Raw genomic sequence first — 21605 nt, 5'->3', positions numbered from 1 at the left:
TGGGCCACAGGAGCCTTCTTTTTCCCATCCTCAGGCTTCTGCCTCCCATTGGCCAGTTCCTCCAGAACCTCTATTTGAGCATCTGCTTCAGCTAGCGCCCACACAAGCATCCTACTGTCATTCTTTCCATTTACATTGCTATAATTACTGTGAATATTGCTTTCTTGACTCTATTGCCTTCTCTCTGCATCTTTGAATCAAAGAATCTGGGCATTTTAGTCATTTTATATAATTCCAAATTGCTTTCCAAAGTAATCACACAATTTCTCAGCTCTACCAACGTTATATTAGTATACTTATTTTTCATGCACCTTTTAACAGGTGCTATAGCCCCTTTTTGTCTCTCCTTTCCCTCCCTTCCAATATTCAGGGTGTGGGGTAAAATCTCAGGGTTGTTTTCATTTGCATTTTTCTTATTATTAGTGATTTTGAAGCATTCTTTTATGTATTTGTGAATTCTATACAGTTCTTTTGAAAACTCTGTTTATATTCTTTGATCATTTATCTATTGGGGAATAGCTATTATATATATGTATCTCTATGTTTATTATTTATATCTCCTAGATAGCAAACTCTTATCAGAGAAAATAGATACAAATTTTTTCCCATTTGACTACTTTGCTTTTTATCTTATATGCATCATTATATCCTATAAGCAGAAGTTTTTCAGCTTCAAGTAGTCAGTTATCTATTTTATCTTTTGTTTGCTTAAGAATACACTTCTTAGCCATAAATGTGAAAAATATATGATCTGTTTCTCTTCTAATTTTTTAATAGCATGATCTTTAATATTGTAGTCATATATCCATTTTGAATGTTTTGTGGATTATGGTATAAAATTAGTCTAAGACTAATTTCTGTCACACCATTTTTCCTTGCTATTAAGATGTGCTTTTCCAAAGGAATTCTGTTATTTTTATTCAATCAAATTCTGTAAAGTATTCCTTTTGTAATCTGATTAGTTTGGCATTAAAAGTGTAAATTAATTTTGGTTGTATTGTTACTTTTATTAGCACTGAATATTTAAATGGATACTTAAGTTCTTTATTTCTTTAAGTACTTTGTACTTGAATTTATAGAAATTTTGTGTGTGCTTTGGGATAGATCTCCAGATATTTTATGCATTTTATGGTTATTTTCTATTTCAAATGTTATTTCTATTATTGCTTCTTTTATTTTACTAGTATTATATAGGAATTCTTTTTGTTTCTGAGAATTAATTTTGTAGCCAGCAGCTTTGTTTAAAGTTATTATCTCAATTAGTATCTTTACTGATTCTTTAAGATTGTCCAAATAAACTATCATATCATTAGAAAACAAGTAATTTTATCTCCTCCTTATTATCTTTATTCTTTTAATTCTCTTCTCATGTCTTATTGTCATTGCTAGAATTTCCAGGACCATATCAATAAATGAGGAGAATGGGCACCCTTGCTTCATGTCTGTATTTATTGAAAAAGATTCTAGTGTAATCCCATTGCTTCTGATATTTGACTTTGGTTTTAGATTGATGTTTTTTATGATATTAAAAAAGGTCCCTCTATGGCTATACTTTTTAGATTTTTAGCATTGAAAATGTACTTGTCAAAGGTTTTTTTTTTGGGGGGGTTTGTTTTGTTTTGTTTTCTGTGTCTACTGAGATGATTATGTGGTTTTGGATACTTTAGTATTTAATAAAATTAATTATGTTAATTAATTAATTATATTAATGATGTTGAACTATTCTTGCATTCCTGATATAAATCTCATTTGATCATAATGAATGACTTCTAGAATAAATTGCTAGAGTATATTTGATAGGTTTTTGTTTAAAATTTTTGAGTAAAAGTTCATTAATAGGGGCAGCTAGGTGGCGCAGTGGATAGAGCACCAGACTTGAATTCAGAAGGACCCGAGTTCAAATCAGATCTCAGACACTTAACACTTCCTAGCTGTGTGACCCTGGGCAAGTCACTTAACCCCAGCCTGGGGAGGGGGGGGGAATTCATTAATAATATATCGGACTATAATTTTCTTTCTATGTTCCATCCTTTCCTAGTTTTGATGTTCTTTATTTGTCCCATAAAAGGATTCTGGAAGGGTGCCTTCTTTCTCAATTTTTGAGAATAATTTGTGAAGGATGAGTACTAACTGTTCTTTAAAAGTTTGATGGAATTCTCTGTGAATAAATCAAGGTCAGTATGCTCCTTTGGTAATCTTTTATAGCCAGATCTTCTTTCTTTTCTGAGATTGAATTGTTTTAGATTTCTAACTGTTTTTTGGATAGTTTAGTTCTTTTTTTTAATCTTTAAAGGCATTTCTCTTTTGTGTTCTTAGTTTTCTTAGCATACAATTGATCACAGTATATTCTGATTATTCTTATTTGCTATTTTATTGACTTGATTATCTGTTTTCTTATTTTTAATCATATTAATAGTGATTTATCAATTTTAGTGATCTTTTCAGAGATTCATCTTTTAGTTTTATTTTATAATTTGTTCTGTTTCCAATTTATTTCTCCTCTAATTTTTAATAATTTCTCTTTTGTGCTTATTTTAGGTTTATTTGCTATATTTCTAATAAAAAAATGATTATTTAGTTCTCTTTTCTTTCCATTTTGGCATCTCCATTTTCTTCAGCATAGAGAAATTATCCTGATTGGTTGACAGAGAAAGTATGTGCAGTAGCGGGAAGCAGGGAGAATTGAGATTGATAAGAGGATACTAGTAGTTGTCCCCCATGTTTTTCCTCCCCACTTTAATTCCATACTGTGAGATGTTTCTGGTAACACAAGACAGAATAGTGAAGGGAGTAACAGAAAAGGAGCTGTCTAGGGAATACTGTCTGCTCAGCTTCCTAGCAATTATTTTCCTGTCTCTATCCTGGTTTTTCCTAATTAGCTTTTAAAGCTGAACATCCAAGGGTTCAAACCTAAGGGGAAGGGCAGCTCAAAGATTAAAGCATCATGGTATGACTTTAACAAAAGTATTCCTCAACTTTACTAGGGTCACCATCAACTTTCCACATTAAAGTGCCTAAAATTCCCTAGATACTTCCATAGAAAGCCAACCAAAAAATAAAACCACAGAAAAGGATCTTGTTGCTTAACTCCCAGTGATCGCCATATTTCTTCTTATCCCTTTGAAGAAATAAGAAACAGGAGAAGACTTCTATTCTTCTCTCTCCATTCAACCTACCTGGCAACCAAATATTTCCAGGCCTGAGGCCCTGCACAGATCATAGTCGAGAAGGCCATGGCAGCCAAGAGGGAGAAGAGGCCGAGGTAGAGCAGCCCTTCAACACCATCATAGCAAATACCAATCAGGGCATCAAGGTAATCCTGGAAAGGGATGGGAGAATGGAGGGAAAGCTCATTCCAGAGTGAACACTGCTTGAAGTGCCATTCTTGGTGAATACTTATTCCTGCCCTTTCCCTCTGAAGTAAACATCTGCTGCGAATATTTTCTTGTAGTCACAGACCAGTTTATTGTCTCCTATCGCCTTATATGCTTTGGGCAGCTAGGAGGTGCAGAGGATAGTGTATCTGGTTTGGGTTGGGAAGGCTCATCTGCCTGAGTTTAAATCTGGCCTCAGACACCAGTGCAAATCATGTAATCCTATTTCCCTTAGTTTCCTCATCTGAGAAATGGGCTGGAGAAGGAAATGACCAACCACTCTAGTATCTTGACCAAGAAAATCCCAAATGGGACCTCAAAGGGTCAGATATGACTGAAATGACTGAATAATGAACATAGCTTTATATTTAGATCCTGAAGAAACTTTAAAGACCACCTAGTCTGACCTCCTCCTTTTAAAGGCTAGGCAACCAAGGGCCTTAGAAGTTATGTGATTTGCTTAGGGTCACATTGGCACTACGTAGAGGAGCTGAAATTTGAACCTGGGTCTCATTCCCTATATTGGTATAATATGGTGGACAGAGCCTGAACTTGGGGCCACTTAATGTCTACATGTCTCAGAAAACTATGTAGGTTTGATTTAAGTCATAGGGATCTGGAATTTTTATTGTGGGGAAGCTCCCAGACTAGTTTTCTTTGTCCAAACAGGTCTTCGAACAATGCTTTTTGATGATAAAAGCCTGGAAAAACAGCTGGGTAGACGAGGGATCGTGTGTCTGCAATATGGAGCAGTGACTCATCACCCCCTGGAACAGAAGGCTTCAGTGATTTACCCAGAGCCCCTTTCTCCCAGCTGCTGGAAAGAATCTCAGGAGACTCATAGACCCCAACACCCTCCCCCTTTACTCTACAGCTGTAGCCCCTTCATGGTGAAACCCAGGCTAGGGCTCAAGGCAACTGCTCCCCACCTGCCACCCTCCATTAGTCCCTAGCTTAGGGCAAAATGCTAAGAAGTCCTCAGTCCTATGGGGCTACCTCTTTCCCCCTCCCCAGCTAGTATACCTTGTGCAGTCCTCTGCAGTCTAACATGGCAGTCAGCTGGTGAAGGCTGGACTCAGATGAGTTCAGTAGCAGCTGTATCCCAAGCAGATCTTTCTGAAGAGGGACAAAGGAGACAAGGTTTAGGATTTGCTTTTGCAAAGAAGCTTTTAAAACCAGGGGGAAGGAGCCAACCCACAAGGATGAGGGATGGACAGAGAAGGCATTTACACATTCTCAGCATCTTTTCAAAAATAATGGAAAGCCATTCTGGCCCTTGTAAGTGAGAATCTGGCTCCAGGGATCAGGTAGAGAAAGGGAGGGGGAAGGAGACTCTTTGATGCTTTGGGTTACAGGCAGCTAGCAGGTCACGAGGGGATCACAGGCTCTGAGTCTGAGTTGGAATGGACCTCGGAGGCCGTTCTGTCCAACTCTCATTTTCCAGATGGGGAAACTGAAGCCCCGACAGGCAAAGCATTTTTTGTCTAAGATCACACAGAAAGTTCAGCATCAGAGGCAGTATTCTAACTGCCTACAAAGTCTAAAATAATCCTCACATTCCTAACCATTTGAGGAGGCACGGGGAGGAGTGTATTGTGAGTGGGAGAAAGGGTTTGAAAAACCTCTAAAATATCAACTGGTGCCTTGGTGAGAGGTATTTCCAGGCTAGATTTGGTGTCATGCCCAAAGAGTCTTTGTCAGTCCTCATCCTACTGTATGACCCTCGCTGGGAAGAAGACAGACTAAAGACAAGAACACTACCCTTCTCCCCCACATCCTCCCAGCCCGCCTCCCCATCCGGATGTCCTGCTCAGTGCACATTTCCCTCCCTCACCTCTGCTGTGGGGAACAAGGGCACTGCAAACTGCAGGAGCCCAAGGACTTGGATCTGCATCGTAGTCAACGATCGCTGGAAGATGGTCAGTACCTGAGCCCAAGAGAGAAGCAAGCCATTAGCTGCCGTTTGCTATCCTCCCTCACACTGAGGAGCCAAGGACCCATGGGGTCACTCTAGGGACCCTGCCATTACAGATCCCATGGCTTGACTCTCCCCATGAAGCCTACGGTGACCCTCAGGACAAGTTCTTCAGAGCATCCCTAATCATGCGTGATCCCTTCGATTGGGATTCCCTTCCTCCGCAGTCCTGAGGCTTCCTAAAACCCACTGTGTTCCCAGCACAAATTATCCCAAAAGATAACAAAAATACCATACAGACCACTGTATGCTATAATTATAACATTTGTATGTAAAGGTTTGCAAAGCCTTTCATAGATATGATCTCATACTCTGTGATACTGTAGGTGCTATTATTCCCACTTTATAAATGAAGAAACTGAGCAAACCTCTTTGTACATATGATATCATGTGATGTTAGTGCTACTGTTATTCCCTTCTTACAGATGAAGAAACTGAACAAATCTTTCTCTAACGGACAAAAATGAGATGGTAGCAAACCTAGCCCTGGAAACTACACAAACGTTCTTACTGGCCAAAATGTTGGTAAATTTGATTTGATGGAAATGGTAGTCTCATGGAGGAACAGGGGGCAGGGAAGGATGTGCATACCTGTTGGAATGGGCTATTCAGGCCCTGGCTGCAATACAGGTAGTACCGGGTTATCTCTGAAAAACAAAGGCAGCGGCTGTGATCAAGGTCTCAAGGGAGGAGCCACCCATTGGCAATCCAATGGCTCTCCTCTGTTTCTCAGTTGATCTTCCTCCTAATCCACACAGATGGCCTCCCTTCAGTAACCTACCCTGGCTAAGGTTGCTCTTTCTGGAGATCAGAAGAGCAAATGAATCAACAACCATGGTATTATGCACCAGGCTCTGTCCTAGGTGTTGGGAGAGCAAACCACCAGAAGGAAAAGGTCCATCAAAAAAGAAGGATAGGGTAATTACCAGCACAAATTAGTTGGAAGTAATGTGGCTTCTTTATTCTGAGAGAGTCATCCCATCACCTTGTTTACCTGTATTTATCTGGCCTTGTGTGACATTCAGGATGAACTTGTCCGGAGCTACACAGAAGTCACTGGTGCCCTGTGTTAAAGAATGACAGAATTTCAGAGCTAACAGAAAGGGGTTTCTACAGGCAATGATAAGGAATTCTTATCTCTTGAACCATCCCACTGCCCTTTGGGATGGTTCTAATATATCATTTTTCTCTTTTTCAAACTCAAGTCTACCTTTCTCTAACTTCCATCCATTGCTACTAGTTCTACCATTTAATGCCAAACAAAACAAATCTAACCTTTCTACTTGAGAGCAGCTCTCCTGTTCCATCTGTTTTATCCCATCTCCTCCTCCCTCCCCCCCTCCATAAATCAAGAGATTGAGGGAAATTAGGTTTCAGGGGGAAAATCATAGAGTCCAAAACTCACAAAACAAAACACTGGCTGCTGCCACAAGAGAATAATATGGCAGAGATGGCAGTGATTTGTGTCTAAGTCATTTTCCTATATCTGTACTCTGCTTACCCAACCAAACTATATTCTCCTCTGGGATCAGGGAGGGTGTCTTCTTTATTTCTTTTAAAATCTGTCTACCGGGACTCATGGTAAAACATTCTCACTTACCTCCTGACAGAGAGGTGATTGACTCAGAGAACAAAATGAAACATACACATCCATGGTACACACATATACATATGACATGGCCAATGCAGGAATGTGTTTTGTTTTATTATCTATGTTTATAACAGGGATTTTATTTTTATTTATTACTTTTTTTTTTTTTTTTTTTTTTGCTGGGGCAATTGGGGTTAAATGACTTGCCCAGGGTCACACAGTTAGGACGTGTTAGGTATCTGAGGCCAGATTTGAATTTAGGCCCTCCTGACTTCAGGACTGATTTTTCTTTCTTACTTTAGCAAGCACGAGAAGGAGAAGGTAGGAGAAAGAGAAGATGGATTTTCATTGATTGGAACACATTTTAATTAAAACAAATTCTCTACACCACCTGACATAGAACCTCATTATTTTCTTTAGTTCTTCTTTGTGAAGGGCAAATCAAAATAGGACCCATGTTAAAGCCAAGGGACTTTTTGAGAAGGTAGTATGCAGGGAAAGAAAATATTGGATGAGGAAATGAGCATTTGTGCTTGTGTGCCAGGCAATGTGCTAAGTGCTTTTACAGTTATTGTCTCATTTGATTCTCACAACAACCCTGGAAGTAGATGCTATTATGAGCCTCACTTTGCAATTGAGGAAACTGAGGCAGAGTTAAGTGCCATGTTCAGGGTCACACAGCTAGTAAGTGTCTGAGTAAGTGAACTCAGGTCTCCCCGACTCCAAGTCCAAGCTTGAATATCAAGGATTCTTCTTGACGCACAGCCCGGCGGTGTCTCCCCGGTGGGTGTCAGGGGTCAGGATCTGGTCCTGGCTGGCCCCTGACTCACTCTGTGACCATGGGCAAAGAGAATGCCTGACACTTATTAGTTACGTGGCCACTGAACAGGTGGTTCTTCTGTAAAGTGGGAATAATATCTGTGAAGTGCTGGGTAAACTGCAGCTATTACAATTGTAATTTGTAAATGATAGATGCTCATACTTGGGCAGCCTGCTTCACAGACGAGCATTCTGGGGAACCTGTCCTGGCAGATTTAGAGCCAACAAGGGACCTCAGAGGTCATCCAGACCACTCCCCTTACTTTACAAAGAGGGAAACTGAGGCCTGGAGAGGTTAAGTGGATGTGCAAGGTCCCCACTCCAGAGCCACAGCACAGTCTACTAGGACCTGGTCCTAATCATTCCATCTTTTCATTATACATTAATTCCACTGATTGTAGAAGCGTGGTCCCATAAGTCTAGTTCAGGGTGACTCTGGTGCCTAGGGGTGGAAAGGGCTCCAGGATAAAGGCAAACAGTGCTTGGGGCACAGGGAGTTGTTTATGACCTTTTGCAGCTGCTGTGTCCAGTGCTGTTATTGCAGTGGCCCCATTCCAACTTGGGAATTAGCTCCTATCCACAGCTGAATGCTCTCCAGCCAAGATCCCTCCTATCCCATCACCACCGGTGCAATAGGCTAGCTGTCACATGCTTTGTCCTGCTATAGAAGCACTGGGTGTCATATACTAGTGCAGTGAGGCACAGCAACAATTCAATTTTGTATATAGCTGCCATCTATCTGTATTCTGCACTCACTCACACACATACCCAGAGCCAAGCCTTTCAGAATATTGCTGGATATGTTTAACCTACTTTGGATTGTTTGCTGTATTGGGGGAAAGGGAGCAAATTTGGAACACAAGGTTTTGCAAAGTGAATATTGAAAACTATTTTTGCTTGTACTTGAAAAAATAAAATACTATTAAATTTAAAAATAAGAATATTGCAGGAGAGGGAAGATACAGTGCTTTATAGCATAACTACAAATAATTGAGAACATAATTAAGAAAATATATCTAATTTTTAAAAAGGAGGTCAGATCAAGTATAAGGTTTCCATTCCTCTTTTGAACCTTTTTTTTTCCTTTTTAAAAAAAGTAAAAAAAAAAAAATACCTGCATTGAATATATGCATATAAACACATACATACACACTTACATTTATGTGTCAAATCTATGTATACATACAGTACAAGTACACATAACATGCATATATATAACATATATATATGCACATCTATATATGTTTATCTATCTATACACTTCCCAGCAAATATTCAAATAAGTACCTCCAACAAAGTCCCTTCCCTGAAATAATAGAATCAAGCTGCTTAAATAACATGTCATCTTTCTGGATGAATTTTAGAATCCGGGCAGGGTCAGTGGCCTGATGGCCACAGCTGTCAGCTGGGATATTCTCAGTTCGACCTGGTTCTGCCCTCTCAAGGCTGACCCTGTTTCTCAGCAGTCATCCACATTAGAGATAATCCCTGCCTTGCCCACCTTTCCTGAGGATGCTGCCTGCTGCAAGGATGGGTGCAAGTAGGGATAGAAGGGGCAGGGTTTGCCACCCTTCCCCCCTCCCCCATGAAGCCTCAGATGTCCGTCTCCTGCTAATGAGGACAAAGCAGTGAGATCACAGCTGGTGCCCATGGGAAAATTAGCCCAAACTGGAAAATTTCTAAGAAAGTAGGAGCCCACACATGGGGAATTTCTTCTAATAATCTCAAATTCCTACTTCAAGACACAAATTTGTCTAACTAACTGGTTATAGACTCCTTTTGTATATGGGTTCTCAATCTGGGGTCCAGAAACTTAAATATTTTATTTCCTATTTCAGTATTACTGGTTTCCTTTGTGATGCTCCTTGTTTTATTATATGCATAGGAAAACATTCTGAGAAGGGATTCCCTAGAGTCCACAGGATCTATGACAGAGAAAAGATGAAGAGATTCTGCTTGACCCGTTTTATTCTTGGAAGGCAGCAGGGTGTAGTGGAAAGAGCTTGCCTCCAGAGCCAGAGGACACAGCTCCAAATCCTGCCTCCCCCACTTAGTACATCTGTGTGCAAGTCACTCCATCTTGCTGCATCCCAGGCCTTTGAGGTTATTTTCAGTTCTTGATCTATGAACCTAGAACTCACAAGATGCTCTAAAGACCGCTAAAGCGGCCCAGCGGATAGAAGGCCAGACCAAGAGTCAGGACATTGACTAGCGCTGGGACTTTGGGCGAGCCACTTTACCTCTGTCTCACTTTCCTCACTTGTTAATGAAGATAATAACAGTATCTACTTCCATGGTTTTTGTGAAGATTCAATGAAATAATTGTAAAATGCTGACCACAGTGCCCTGCACATAGTGGGTGTTTTCATAAATGTCAGCTGCTGGTGGTACCTAAGTGTACCAATGTGTACCCAAGCAGGAATACCCTTTACTTCATGCCCCCCAAAAATGCATTCTGTCTCCATCTGAAAATGGTCAGTGAAGGGACATGCCAAAGTTACTGAGGTTTTTGTCTGTGGTTCTAATTAGTAAGAAGATATTATTATTACTATTATTTTTACATTGAGTCACGATCTGCCTCCCTGCAAGGAAACCACTGTTCCTCTGGGGCCACACAGAACTTCCTGACGTGCTAGTGCCTTTCCTCTGGGACGATGGCTCAATTACTCAGTAGATGCTTGTTTGTAATAATTGCTCTCACAACAGGTCAGTGATGTTGTCTCACCCATCCTCGAGACTTGACTAAGCTCATTAGGAAAACAGCATCTTCCTAGAGAGCAGAGACTGCTTGTGCCTTTCTTTGTATCCCTGAAAACTGAGCCCACGCAGGTACTTAATAAATGCTGGTAGACATGGCTTTTCCATGACAATTTGTTTCTTCTTTAGGGTTTTACAAACTAAATCTCTTTGATTTACCCTTCCTATTTCTAAAGATATATACTTTCAATGCCATTCTTCTAGGATGGAAGCCAAGATCTAACTGCAGCCAGAAAGACTCGAGTTCTACGACCACCGTGACAATCTGCTGGCTGTGTGGTTCTGGGGAGGCCACTTAACCTCTCAATGCTAGAGAAAGCTCTCTACCTAAGACTAAAAGACACAGGGAGGATGCTAACCTGTACTGAAAAATAGGTGTTTTCTCATTTATTCTCCATACCTATGAAATAACAGGTCTGATCCCTATCCCTTAAGAATAGCTTAGGCATTTTAGCCTCAATTAAATGTTTTCAATGAACAAATATCCACTTTCTCTCCCCCCGCAAAAGGAAAAAGAACCACAAATGCTTATACACATGTGCAGCCAAGCAAAACAAATTCTGCTCCAATTGAAATGCACAAATCTTTCATAACTTTTCTTTCCTTTAATCTTCAGAACAATCCAGTGAGGCAAGTAAATAGAGAATACTCGCAGTTGGCAGAAACTGAAATACAGAAAGGAAGGCATTCAAGGTGTCAGGTTTTCTGATTCCCGAGAACAGTGCTCTTTCTACTATTCGACCTCAGGTCAAATACCAAGAATGACATGACACTGGTGGGGGCTCAATTCTAGATAGCAGACTGTAATTGCTGGTGAGGTGGAGGGTGGGGGAGAACTGAGCATGGGGCTGGTGCAAGACACAATGCTAGCCTTCTGGCCACATTGCTTTAGCAACTAGGCTGAGAGAGTTAGGCTTCAGCTCGGGAGGCAACACAAAAGCACTTTTACACAATAACTCATTGACAGCATCACACCCCCTCCCCATCTCCTCCTCCCACCACTTCCTTTTAAATGCATCTGTATTTCAAATCCTATCAAAGGCCCATTCAGCTGGTCTTTCTCTGCTCAGCTCTTACACAAAGGCCTGACTAAACTCATTAGGGAAATGGCATCTCTAGTTCACTCTCCAGCTCTCAGAGGAATGCAAGCGATTAAATCAGGACTTGTTTCCTTAGAACTAATTGGAAAAGGCCTCCTCCTCCCCCCCCCCCAAAGGGGGGAATCACACTGGTACAAGCTGGAATCTGCAAGTAACTCACAGGCAGTCCCGGTACCAGGCTTTCAGGACAGAGGAACAGCTTGGCAGCTTGCTAATTCCCCTCACACTCACGCTTCTTCATTTACTAATATGCCAATAAGAGTCAGGGAGCTGTGAGTTTGCTGCTTTAGTGGCTGCCTGGTTCTCTCCCTCTCAGCCTTCCTGTTCTCTGCTGGCATCCAACAGGCACTTCTGGTCCCCAACCCTGCTTCCCTTCATTTGATTCACTGTGTAGCTGTTCACCACCACCATCACCAGCTCCGTTTTATTCTACCTCAAGTCAAATACCAAGAATGACATAACATTGATGGGGGCTCAGTTCAAAGCAGCAGACTTTTATTTTCAGTTTATAGATCATAATATCTAACCGTGCAAGGGAACTATTTTGGGAGGAAGGAAACACACATTTATTAAGCCTTACACCAGGATCTCCTAGCATAAGATATTATGCTAAGAGCTTTGTCAATATTCTATTTGAACCTCCCAATAGCCCTGGGAGAGAAGTACTCTTATGATCCCCATTTTATAGCTGAGAAAACGAAGGAAACTCATCAACCTATAAGATGAAATCAATTCTGAAACTCATAGTGATAGGTGATTTTAATTCGACTCCTATTTGGTTCCAACCAGTATTGATTAGTTTAGTGTGATTCCATAGGGATAGTGATTATTAGTAATTATCAGAATTACACTTGTCTATCAATATACACTTAGTTAACTTATTTTAGCATAGGAAAGTGCGTGTTAACACACAGATTAGATTCAGGGATAATTAAATAAAAGACTTTTTTCTTATAATAGGTCCCAAATTTTAATTATGATGATTTTAATTAGATCCCCATTTGATTCCAACCAGTATTAATTAGTTTAGTATTATTCCATAGGGGTAGTGATTATTAGTAATTATTAGAATTACACTTGTCTATCAATATACACTTAATTAACTAATTTTAGCTTAAGAAAATCCACATTAACACATGGTTTAGATTCAAGGACAATTAAATAAAAGGCTTTTTCTTATAAGTCCCAAATTTTAAACTACAAGATTATAAATTCACTTACTAGTTATGAAGTGTATTGCTTAATCCCAGGAAACTAACTAGAGGACCAAGCTCAGTGTTGCAGAGAAAGTTCCCTAGGTATTTTGCTTCCTCTTTGCTCCTCATCACCCCTCTACTGCCCAACATGGGGAGATGGCCATGAGCACTTGTCCAACAAATGAACCTCTTTGCCAGCCTGTGGCCTGCCTGTCTACCAGCCCATCAACACATGTGGATATTTTAACATCTATTTACCAGCCCAGCCCATGAGTCTGCTCATGGGTTCAGCAGGATCTCCCGGCAGCTCAAGAGCTGATTTTGTTTCATCTTTTTGATTTGTTTCATCTGGATATCCAGCACTATAAAACTAAAGACTTCTGATTCATTCATTCATTCATTCATTCATTCATTCATTCATTCATTCATTAAAAGGATCCAGATCCTTTTAATAAATGGTTATTAGCTCAGAGCTCTGCTCAGTTTTTTAAATTGCAAATTGGACATTTTTAGCATCAGACAGTTCTCAGAACCTCTTGCCTTCAGACACTTACTAACTAGGTAGCCCTGGGCAAATTACTTAACTTCTGACTCAGTTTCCTTAACTGTAAAATGGGGATAATAATAGCGTCTAGTACACAGAATTGTTGTTTTGCTCAAACAATTAATATTTGTAGTCTTTAGCACAGCATCTGGGATATAATGTCATTGGACATAGTAAAATGAAGGATAGCTATTGGAGAGCTCCTCCCAGATTCTCCATCATTTAAGGAGCTCACCCCCACCTTCTTTTCAGGTGTTGTCTTCTTCTATTACTTTATGAGTTAAAGGTAGGGATTATCTTCTGCCTTTTCTTCACCCCCAGCACTTAGCACAGTGTACATAATAGGTACCTAATTAACGTTTTTCACCTCTGACTCTGAAGAAGACCGAGGTTAGGTGACTCACCAGCATCACAAAGCTAGAAACTGAGCTCAAAGCCAGAGCTCTAACTCCTGAAAGACCTAGTTGCCCACCAACCACCCCTTCCACAAGGAAAAGATGTCTGCTCCAAGTAAGAGATGGGACACCGTGACATCACTCTCACAATGTCACTGATGGTCTCTGAAAACAAAGGATGTTCACTTTACTTTTTGAAATGGGGAACATCTTTGTAGGATCATGGGTATAGAGTTGAAAGGAACTCAGGAGATCAACTAGTCCAATCTCTTTATTTTACAGATGAGGAAACTGAGGTCCAGAGAAGCGAAGGTCCCACAAGTGGCAGAGAGCTGGGACCTGAACCCAGTCCCTGGGATTTTGTCTGCCCAATCCAGTGTTTTTCCCATTGCTTCAATTATACACACAGCTGTGGGTCATTCTTTTCACCTCGCCAACAGAGGATCAATTAAGTCTCAAGGGTTAAAAGTCACCAAAACTTAATCAGCAATCACTAGGACAGAGTGAAGAAACATGCCTTTGAGTCCCAGATCTGCCACTAATTTTCTGTGCGAACTTAGGTAAGTTTGGTTTCTCCGGAGCTCAGTTTCCTTAGCTGTCAAATGGGGGAACTGAGTTGCTGATCTCTCAAGTTCCCCCAGCTCTGATATTCCAGGATTCCCCATAGGGACACAGGAGACTGACTCAGAGGTCCAATCAGGACCCCAGAGGCAGGGAGTTTGGACTTCCACCATATTCATTTCCCCCTTAGGCCATGTCTAGGGAATCACTGGAGAAGTCTGATTCACTGGTACAGAGGCCTAAGCTCTGGGAGTGAGAGGAAATGACAAGAGACAGCTCAAGCCTGCACATGACAGAAACATCCCCGCAGCCCTCCAGTGACTCACCACTGCCGCTGCCGTGTCTGCGGCCAGGGAGGCCCAGCTGAGGAGCAGAGTGAGCACACCGCAGCAAAGCATCCTGGAGAGAAATGGACACAGGTAGCAGAGGCTTCTCCCTGCTCTGGGCGAGCCTGGGGGAAGGCTGAGTCCTGCTCAGCTTTCAGGGTCACAGGCCTCCGGCTCCCCGGATCCCCTCTTTTTTCAAAGGGAGAACCGGAGGTCCAGAGAAATTAAGTGGCTTGCCCAAGACCACCCAGTGGCTGAGGGTCCCCTGCCATCAGGCTTGAGCTGAGCCTGCTCTCTCTAGTGCACCCTTGGTGGGGAAGCCTCCTCCCATTGCCATTTTATGTATTTTATGCTAAGTGAGATCCCAGTATGCTCCCTCTTCTTAGGAAAAGGGGCTGCAGAAAGGCTGGGGTGTTCTCAGCTTGCTGTTGAATTACTAGTACTCAGAGTTGGGGTCTTTCCTGTCCTCTCGTTTACTCCTGGGACTCTGGCCATAGCCACAGACTATCACATCTGTTTTGGAGGTAGCAAGAGACATTGAAAATGGTGGCTGTGTTTCTTTAGTATAAGATGCCTCAAATACAGGGACACAGCCTAGCTATGGGCATATACTCAGGAAAATGTCAAAGCAGTAGGCTGCAGTGGGAAAAAGTGTTTTTGTGATTAAAAGGACTTGGGCCCCAAATCCCACCCCTCCTGTTTAATACAGTGAGCTGGAGAGGAAGCTACAAGGGAGCTCCTGTCCAGAAGCCACTGGGAAAGCCCATGTTTTCTCCTGGTGTTTGTGCGGAGAAACTCACTGAGCTGTCAAAACCCGACATGATCTCTCAGCAAGCTACCCTCTCTCTCTGGACCTTACCTGTAAAACAAAAGGCTGGACCCCTAAGAGCTGCCCCCTTTCAGCTCAAAATAGATGATTCTATTCTTGGGGTTTGGTACAAAGTTAGTTACTGCCCTCATTTGGTCTCGGAGGATTTCTTGGGTTCATTACAACTCGTTAACATTCTATTCTTAATTTTTGCTCAAGCAGCGAGTCAGAAAATAGGCAGCTTTGGGAAAAGCATCAGTGAATCCTCCCTGCAGGTCGGGGCTTGGCATAGGGATGGGGTAATCACACACATTCAGCCATTCCCACCTCCTCATTTTATTGGACTCCCCATCCGAGACTCTGATATCTCTTAGGGTCAAGGATACTCACGTAGCTAGGAGACACTTCGAGTGCTTAGCCAGCCCCAAGCAGGCAATGAGGCAGATAACCAGGTCCAGGATGAAAAGCAAGAGGTAAGAGAGCCACCTGGGAAAGGAGGAGAGAGTTATGGTCAGAGAACTGAGAAGTATGAGGTCCGCAGACAGAGTCTGAATTTCTAAGGATAGTCAGGACACCTTCTGACATATCCCTTTCATTACCAATGAAATACTCATCATCTACAGTTAAATCAGTGAGTACTGACTGAGTAAACACAATCCCTTCCTTAAAATGTAAAACAACCAGCATGTCGTGAACTAGTGGGAAAGCCCAGAGCATGATTCTGGAGGAGAGAATCTATCATCAAGGTGGAGTGGGAAGAACTCAAGCTTGGGGTCAGGAGATCTGAGATGTGTGCAACTAACTAGCTGTATGATTCTGAGAAAGTTACTTTCTACCTTGCTCTCAGTTTTTCTTTGTAGCATCCCTAAAGCAAAGCAATTGAACTAGTTCATGGGTTGGTGGACAAGCTAGAGCTGATGACCAATACTGGCTTTGAATGGGCTATGAGCTAAGAATGGTTTTTCACATTTTATTTAAATATTTAATTTTTAAAACTTAATTAATCTAATCATTTAATTATTTATTTATAGCAGGAAAAAATAATTATTTAAATATATAAAAACCATCCTTGGACAGCTAAGTGGTACGATGGATAAAGTAACAAGAATAAAGTCTAGCAGAATCATTTTCCTGAGTTCAAATCTGGTCTTAGACACTTACTAGCTGAGTGAGCCTAGAAAAGTTATATAATCTTGTTTGCCTCAGTTTCCTCATCTGTAAAATGAGCTGGAAAAGGAAATGGCAAATCAGTCCAAGATCTTTGCCAAGAAAACCCCAATTGGAGTCAAAAAGATTGAGACATGATTGAAATGACTCAACAACAACAACAAAAAACCATCCTTAGCTCATGTGGGGGCCAAGCTGCAGCCTAGTTTGTGGACTCCAAGATGTTCTTAAATTTCCTTCCATTAGATAAGGGTCACAAACATTTTGCCATTTAGGGAGAATTTTGTGTTTGGACAAGAACTGGTATTTAACTATGAGCTCATGGCAAATTGTTAGAAACAGCCAGTGTCTCTTTGGACTGCAGGCCACTTTGGCTATCCAAGGCCCAACGAAGACCTCAGTGTGACGCACTTTTGCTTCACATCCTGGATCCAAGGAAGCAGCTGGAGCTCAATGTTGCCTTGAGCATACTCCAACGTGAAAAGCTGGAACAGACTTGAGAGATCTTTCAGTAAAAGAACCACAGAATCTGGGAAATGGAAGGAGCTGCAGTGACCTTTTGCGTAATCTCCAGTGTAATCTAGCTAAGAAGTGTCTGACAGCCTTTGCTCAAAGATCACCAAGGAGGGAGAACTCGCCCTTTCTATGTAAGGTAGCCGCTTGTGTCATTTTTGGACTGTTTTAATTGTTAGAAAGTTTTGTTTTGTTTTCCTGATATCAAGCCCAAATTGGTCTCTTTTCCTGCTTTTATCCACTGATCCAGATTCTGCCCTCTAGGACTAAATAAAACAAAGTTAGTCTCCCCCCTTCTCTAAGCCAGCTTTAAAATATTTAAAGACAACTCACACACTCCCTTTGAATCTTCCCTAGGCTAAAACTAGTTCTTTTAAAACTTATTCTTTCAATAAGGACAAACTTTTTACATGTGGAAATGTAAACTATAGGTTTAAAATTGCCATTAAGAATTGTGTAACTCAACATGTAAAATGTATGGTATTGCCTGTCGTCGGGGGGAGGGAATAGAGGGAGGGGGGGTAATTTGGAAAAATGAATACAAGGGATAATATTATAAAATATATATATATATATATATATATATATAAAAAAAAAAAAAAAAAAAACAAACTGTGGTACTTCCTGAGGAGTCCACAAAGCAAATAAAGGAATTACCAAAAAAAAAAAAAAAAAAAAAAAGAATTGTGTAACTCAAAAAAAAAAAAAAAGAATTGAGTAGCTCGAAAGAAAGACTGGAGTAGAGGTTTATGTGAACTGTTGCTGAGTGAAGCAAGCAGAATTAGGAAAACACTGTACAGAGCAACAAGACTGAGTGATGATCAACTATGATAAACTTGGTTCTTCTCAGCAATTCGATGATCCAAGGCAATACCAATAAACTTTGAATGGAAAATACTATCTGCATCCAGAGAGAAACCTATGAAGACTTAATGTGGATGAAGGCACACTATTTTTACCTATTTCTTTGTCATAGTTTTTCTTTTTTGTTCTGATTTTTGTCTCCTGAACTGATTCATATGAAAATATGTAAAAAATAAATGTGTATGCATTACCTAAAAAAAAGTCTTCTGAATTCAGATAGAAAGAAGACAATAAGGAGAAAAGGTAGGGGGAGAGAATAAGGGAGGTATTCTTGGGGGGTGTAGATTAATAGGAGGGTAAAGTAGCAGACAGAAGTAAAGCAGAGGAGTCAGAAAGAATAAGGAATAAGAGATACAAACATAAAATAAAGATCAGGAATGGAACTTAAGGTAGCAAGAGTAGTAATCATGATCTCAGACAAAGTTAAAACTAAAATAGATTTAAACAAAAGAGGAAAAATAGGGAAACTACTCCATGTGTCAGCCATATTAATCAATATAGTTTTAGACTATTTAAGTATACAGTATTTAAGTATACAGTATAAGACTGGAATATTGCTGTGGTGTAAGAAATGATAAGTTGGCAGACTTATGAAGGAAGATCAGAGAAAGTGAGGATAAACAAGCATACTGGGGTCTCACCTATGCGTATGAATATATATGTGAGTATATGTGTATGATAATATAATATAATCATGTTTAATGGTTATCTTCTTGGAAAGGAGGAGGAAGAGAAATGGGAGAAAAAGAATAAAATAAAAAAAGTGTACAGCAGAGAACAAAAGAAAATCTACAAGGAAGCCAAGATAGATAGCTTGGAACATAATATATACTATTTATTATATAGGTTTTCTTGAAATGGACATTTCTTGCTTTATATTTTGAATACTCTCATGTTTTGCTATGCACATGGCAACTTTTTTTTTCTTTTGTATTTAAGTTTGTAAAAACTTGATAAAATAAAATGATTAGATTACTCAGAAAAAATATTTTTTTGATCTCACTACATAAGCAAGACTATTAGGTTATTTCTTTCGGTCTACAGGTGTCTTAAAAAAATTTACTGAGATGCTAAGGATGCTGTGAACTGAGAAAGTTTGGGAACTTCTGCACCCTGGGTTAAATTTGTGCCAAAATCTAGGGGCGATATATTACAATATACTAAATGGATAAGTGACCAAAACATAAACTATTTAGAGAGCAGGAGGTATTTTTCAGGTCTATGGTTATAGGAAGAATTCAATCATTCAGTCAATTAGATTTTACCAACATGTATCTTTGATTTCATCTATTTGGATATTTGCTCTAAATCAACTCATCCTATCTACCCTATCTAATGTATTAGAGGCCTTCCTTGATCTCTTCAGACACAGGAAGACAATGGATTTTTTAGAAGAATAAATTCTTCTAACAGCCATAGGAAAACATGTTCCAAAGGTGAAAGGCAAATTAAATAACACTGAAGTTTCAAATTTGGCAAAGATAATGAAAGACAGAAATACAATACAAGCATGCCAGTATATCTTGGGGGAACTCTGAATGGGTCAAACACTCTGAAATGGAATTTGGAATTATGTTCTCAGTGTCAATGAACCATTCCTATTCTTTGACCCAGTGATACCAATATAGAGTTTAAGGAGGTTAAAACAGAAATGTCCCATATATTCCAAAATATTTATAGCACCACTTATTGTGTAGCAAATAAGTTGGAAAAAAAAGTGGGAGCCTGTTGGTTGATGAACTTGAGTAACTTATTTAAGACAGTGAATAAATAAGATATTATCTAAAGAGGAGAAGATTGTTTTTGCTTGCCTTAGACAATGGATATGAAAGGATGAATAAAGACTGATTTGGCCTTTTCATCTCTTGTTCTGGGCTTAAGAAAAGTGAAGATGTAAGAAGGGTACTGGATTCAGAGTTAGAGAACCTGGATTCAATCTTGCCTCTATTCTTTATTAACAGCTTAATTTGGGTAAATTACTTTGTCTCCAGAGACCAGTTTTCTTATCATGGGGGTTGGGATGGGTGTTATATTAGATGACTCTAAAACTGATGATTCTATGAGCTAGGGGAAGGCACACTGCTAAAGAAGGCCATCAGCTGAAGGAACAGCTTCTTATGATACAGTCTTGGATCTTCAAGCAGGATTCAATAGGGGCACACTGTGATCTGTGGCTACTGTGACTAAGGACAACTCTCTCTCATCCTGAGTTAGAAGCAGTCTTTTTAAAGTCTCTAGCCCTTGAACTTAATGAGTCTCCATCTTGATAGTTTCTTTCTTTTCCCCCTTTTCTTTGGAGGGGTGTACTGAAGTGATCTATAATTGGCTCAGAAGGGCCAAGTGTTAAATTTGTGGTGTGAGTATTTATTCCTCGGAAACTGGCAAATGTTACAAAATCAGAGTTGACTTACTGTTTTCTTGATTGCTTTAGAAAGTGATAATAATGTAGATTAAACTTCAAAGTGTATGAAGGATATTTTCCCCCCTGGAAAGCCAATTGCTAGCATACTACTGCCTCTGGCTCTGTCTCCCTTTTCAGCGTTAGGTTATTCCTGTCATAGCCTCCATGATGGATTACCAGGAAGATGGACCCTAAACACAGATTTGGCAGGTCTCTGGGGGATGGACTTTGGGACTGGGAAATGTGGAAATATGTAGACCTAAGTCTACATATTATATACGTTATTATCCATATATTCCACATCAATGAAGACCTCAATTCTACCGTAAAACATTAAGAAAAAATATTAGTGGTCTGAAAGCTGAAATCCCTACTCTAACTTAAATCAAAGACCCCATCGATCTTCTTAATGGGAAACATAATAAATTCCAGAAGGGTGCGGAATCCAAGGAAGAATGTTGATTCTCTGAAACTAGGATTAGCTTGTTTCAATTATGGTGATCCAGCTAAAATTGGGAATGTATTCTTATTTAATCCAATAAAAAGAAATGTATTTTTGTACACCTTTGGCCAGATTGAAAAAAGAATCCTTAGCAGTAGTTTTAGAGAAAGTAACTGGTCTCAGGAAACCATTTTCTCTATAAGTTCACTAGCATTAATATTACCAATTTAAGCAAATCAAAAACACTCAACTTAACCTATATGACAGAGATTCTCAAAATGTGGTCCTAAGATCCTTTGGGATCTCTAAGACCATTTCAGGAGTCTATGACATCAAAGTTATTTTCATAGTAATACTAGAACATTTAAATTTCTAATACTGTAAATATATATGTATATATAATGCGTGAAGATGTATATGTATGTGTATGCATGTATGTATGTGTGTGTGTATATGTGTATAGGTATCTCCCACATGGTCCCCATAAAATATCCATCTTACATATGACAAAAATCTCCTTGGGGGTTTTTAATAAATTTTAAGAGTTGTAAATAGGCCTTGAGAACAAAAAGGCTTGTGTGTGTGTATGTGTGTGTGTGTGTGTGTACACACTATATGTACCATTGTTTTACCTTGCTGTGGAATTTTGTCTTTTGTTTCAAGGTCACTCTAAATTGTAAGTGGATATTGTTTAAGTCAGAGGAAATTCCAATTAGCAAGGAGAACTTTGCCCTTTTGGACTTTTCTCCAACTAGGAATGTCTGTACCTTAA

At 39.9% G+C, this 21605-nt stretch overlaps 1 protein-coding gene across 1 annotated transcript in view; it reads right to left on the bottom strand.

Annotated features, from left to right (window-relative positions):
- The window catches only part of TTYH2 (tweety family member 2), an 83603-nt gene that overhangs the window by 8473 nt on the left and 53525 nt on the right, over positions 1–21605 (bottom strand). The window contains exons 5-11 of the mRNA XM_074260676.1: positions 15837–15932; positions 14639–14711; positions 6344–6413; positions 5941–5996; positions 5209–5301; positions 4398–4490; positions 3177–3319 (exon numbers count right to left, since the gene is read on the bottom strand). Coding sequence (XP_074116777.1) covers positions 3177–3319; positions 4398–4490; positions 5209–5301; positions 5941–5996; positions 6344–6413; positions 14639–14711; positions 15837–15932 — 624 coding nt within the window. The remainder of the gene's footprint in view (positions 1–3176; positions 3320–4397; positions 4491–5208; positions 5302–5940; positions 5997–6343; positions 6414–14638; positions 14712–15836; positions 15933–21605) is intronic.

This window comes from Sminthopsis crassicaudata, chromosome 4 (assembly GCF_048593235.1).
Source record: "Sminthopsis crassicaudata isolate SCR6 chromosome 4, ASM4859323v1, whole genome shotgun sequence".
Classification (NCBI taxonomy): Eukaryota; Metazoa; Chordata; class Mammalia; order Dasyuromorphia; family Dasyuridae; genus Sminthopsis; species Sminthopsis crassicaudata.
The sequence above is the reverse complement of the archived record's forward strand: the minus strand, read 5'-3'. Positions and strand labels throughout refer to the sequence as shown.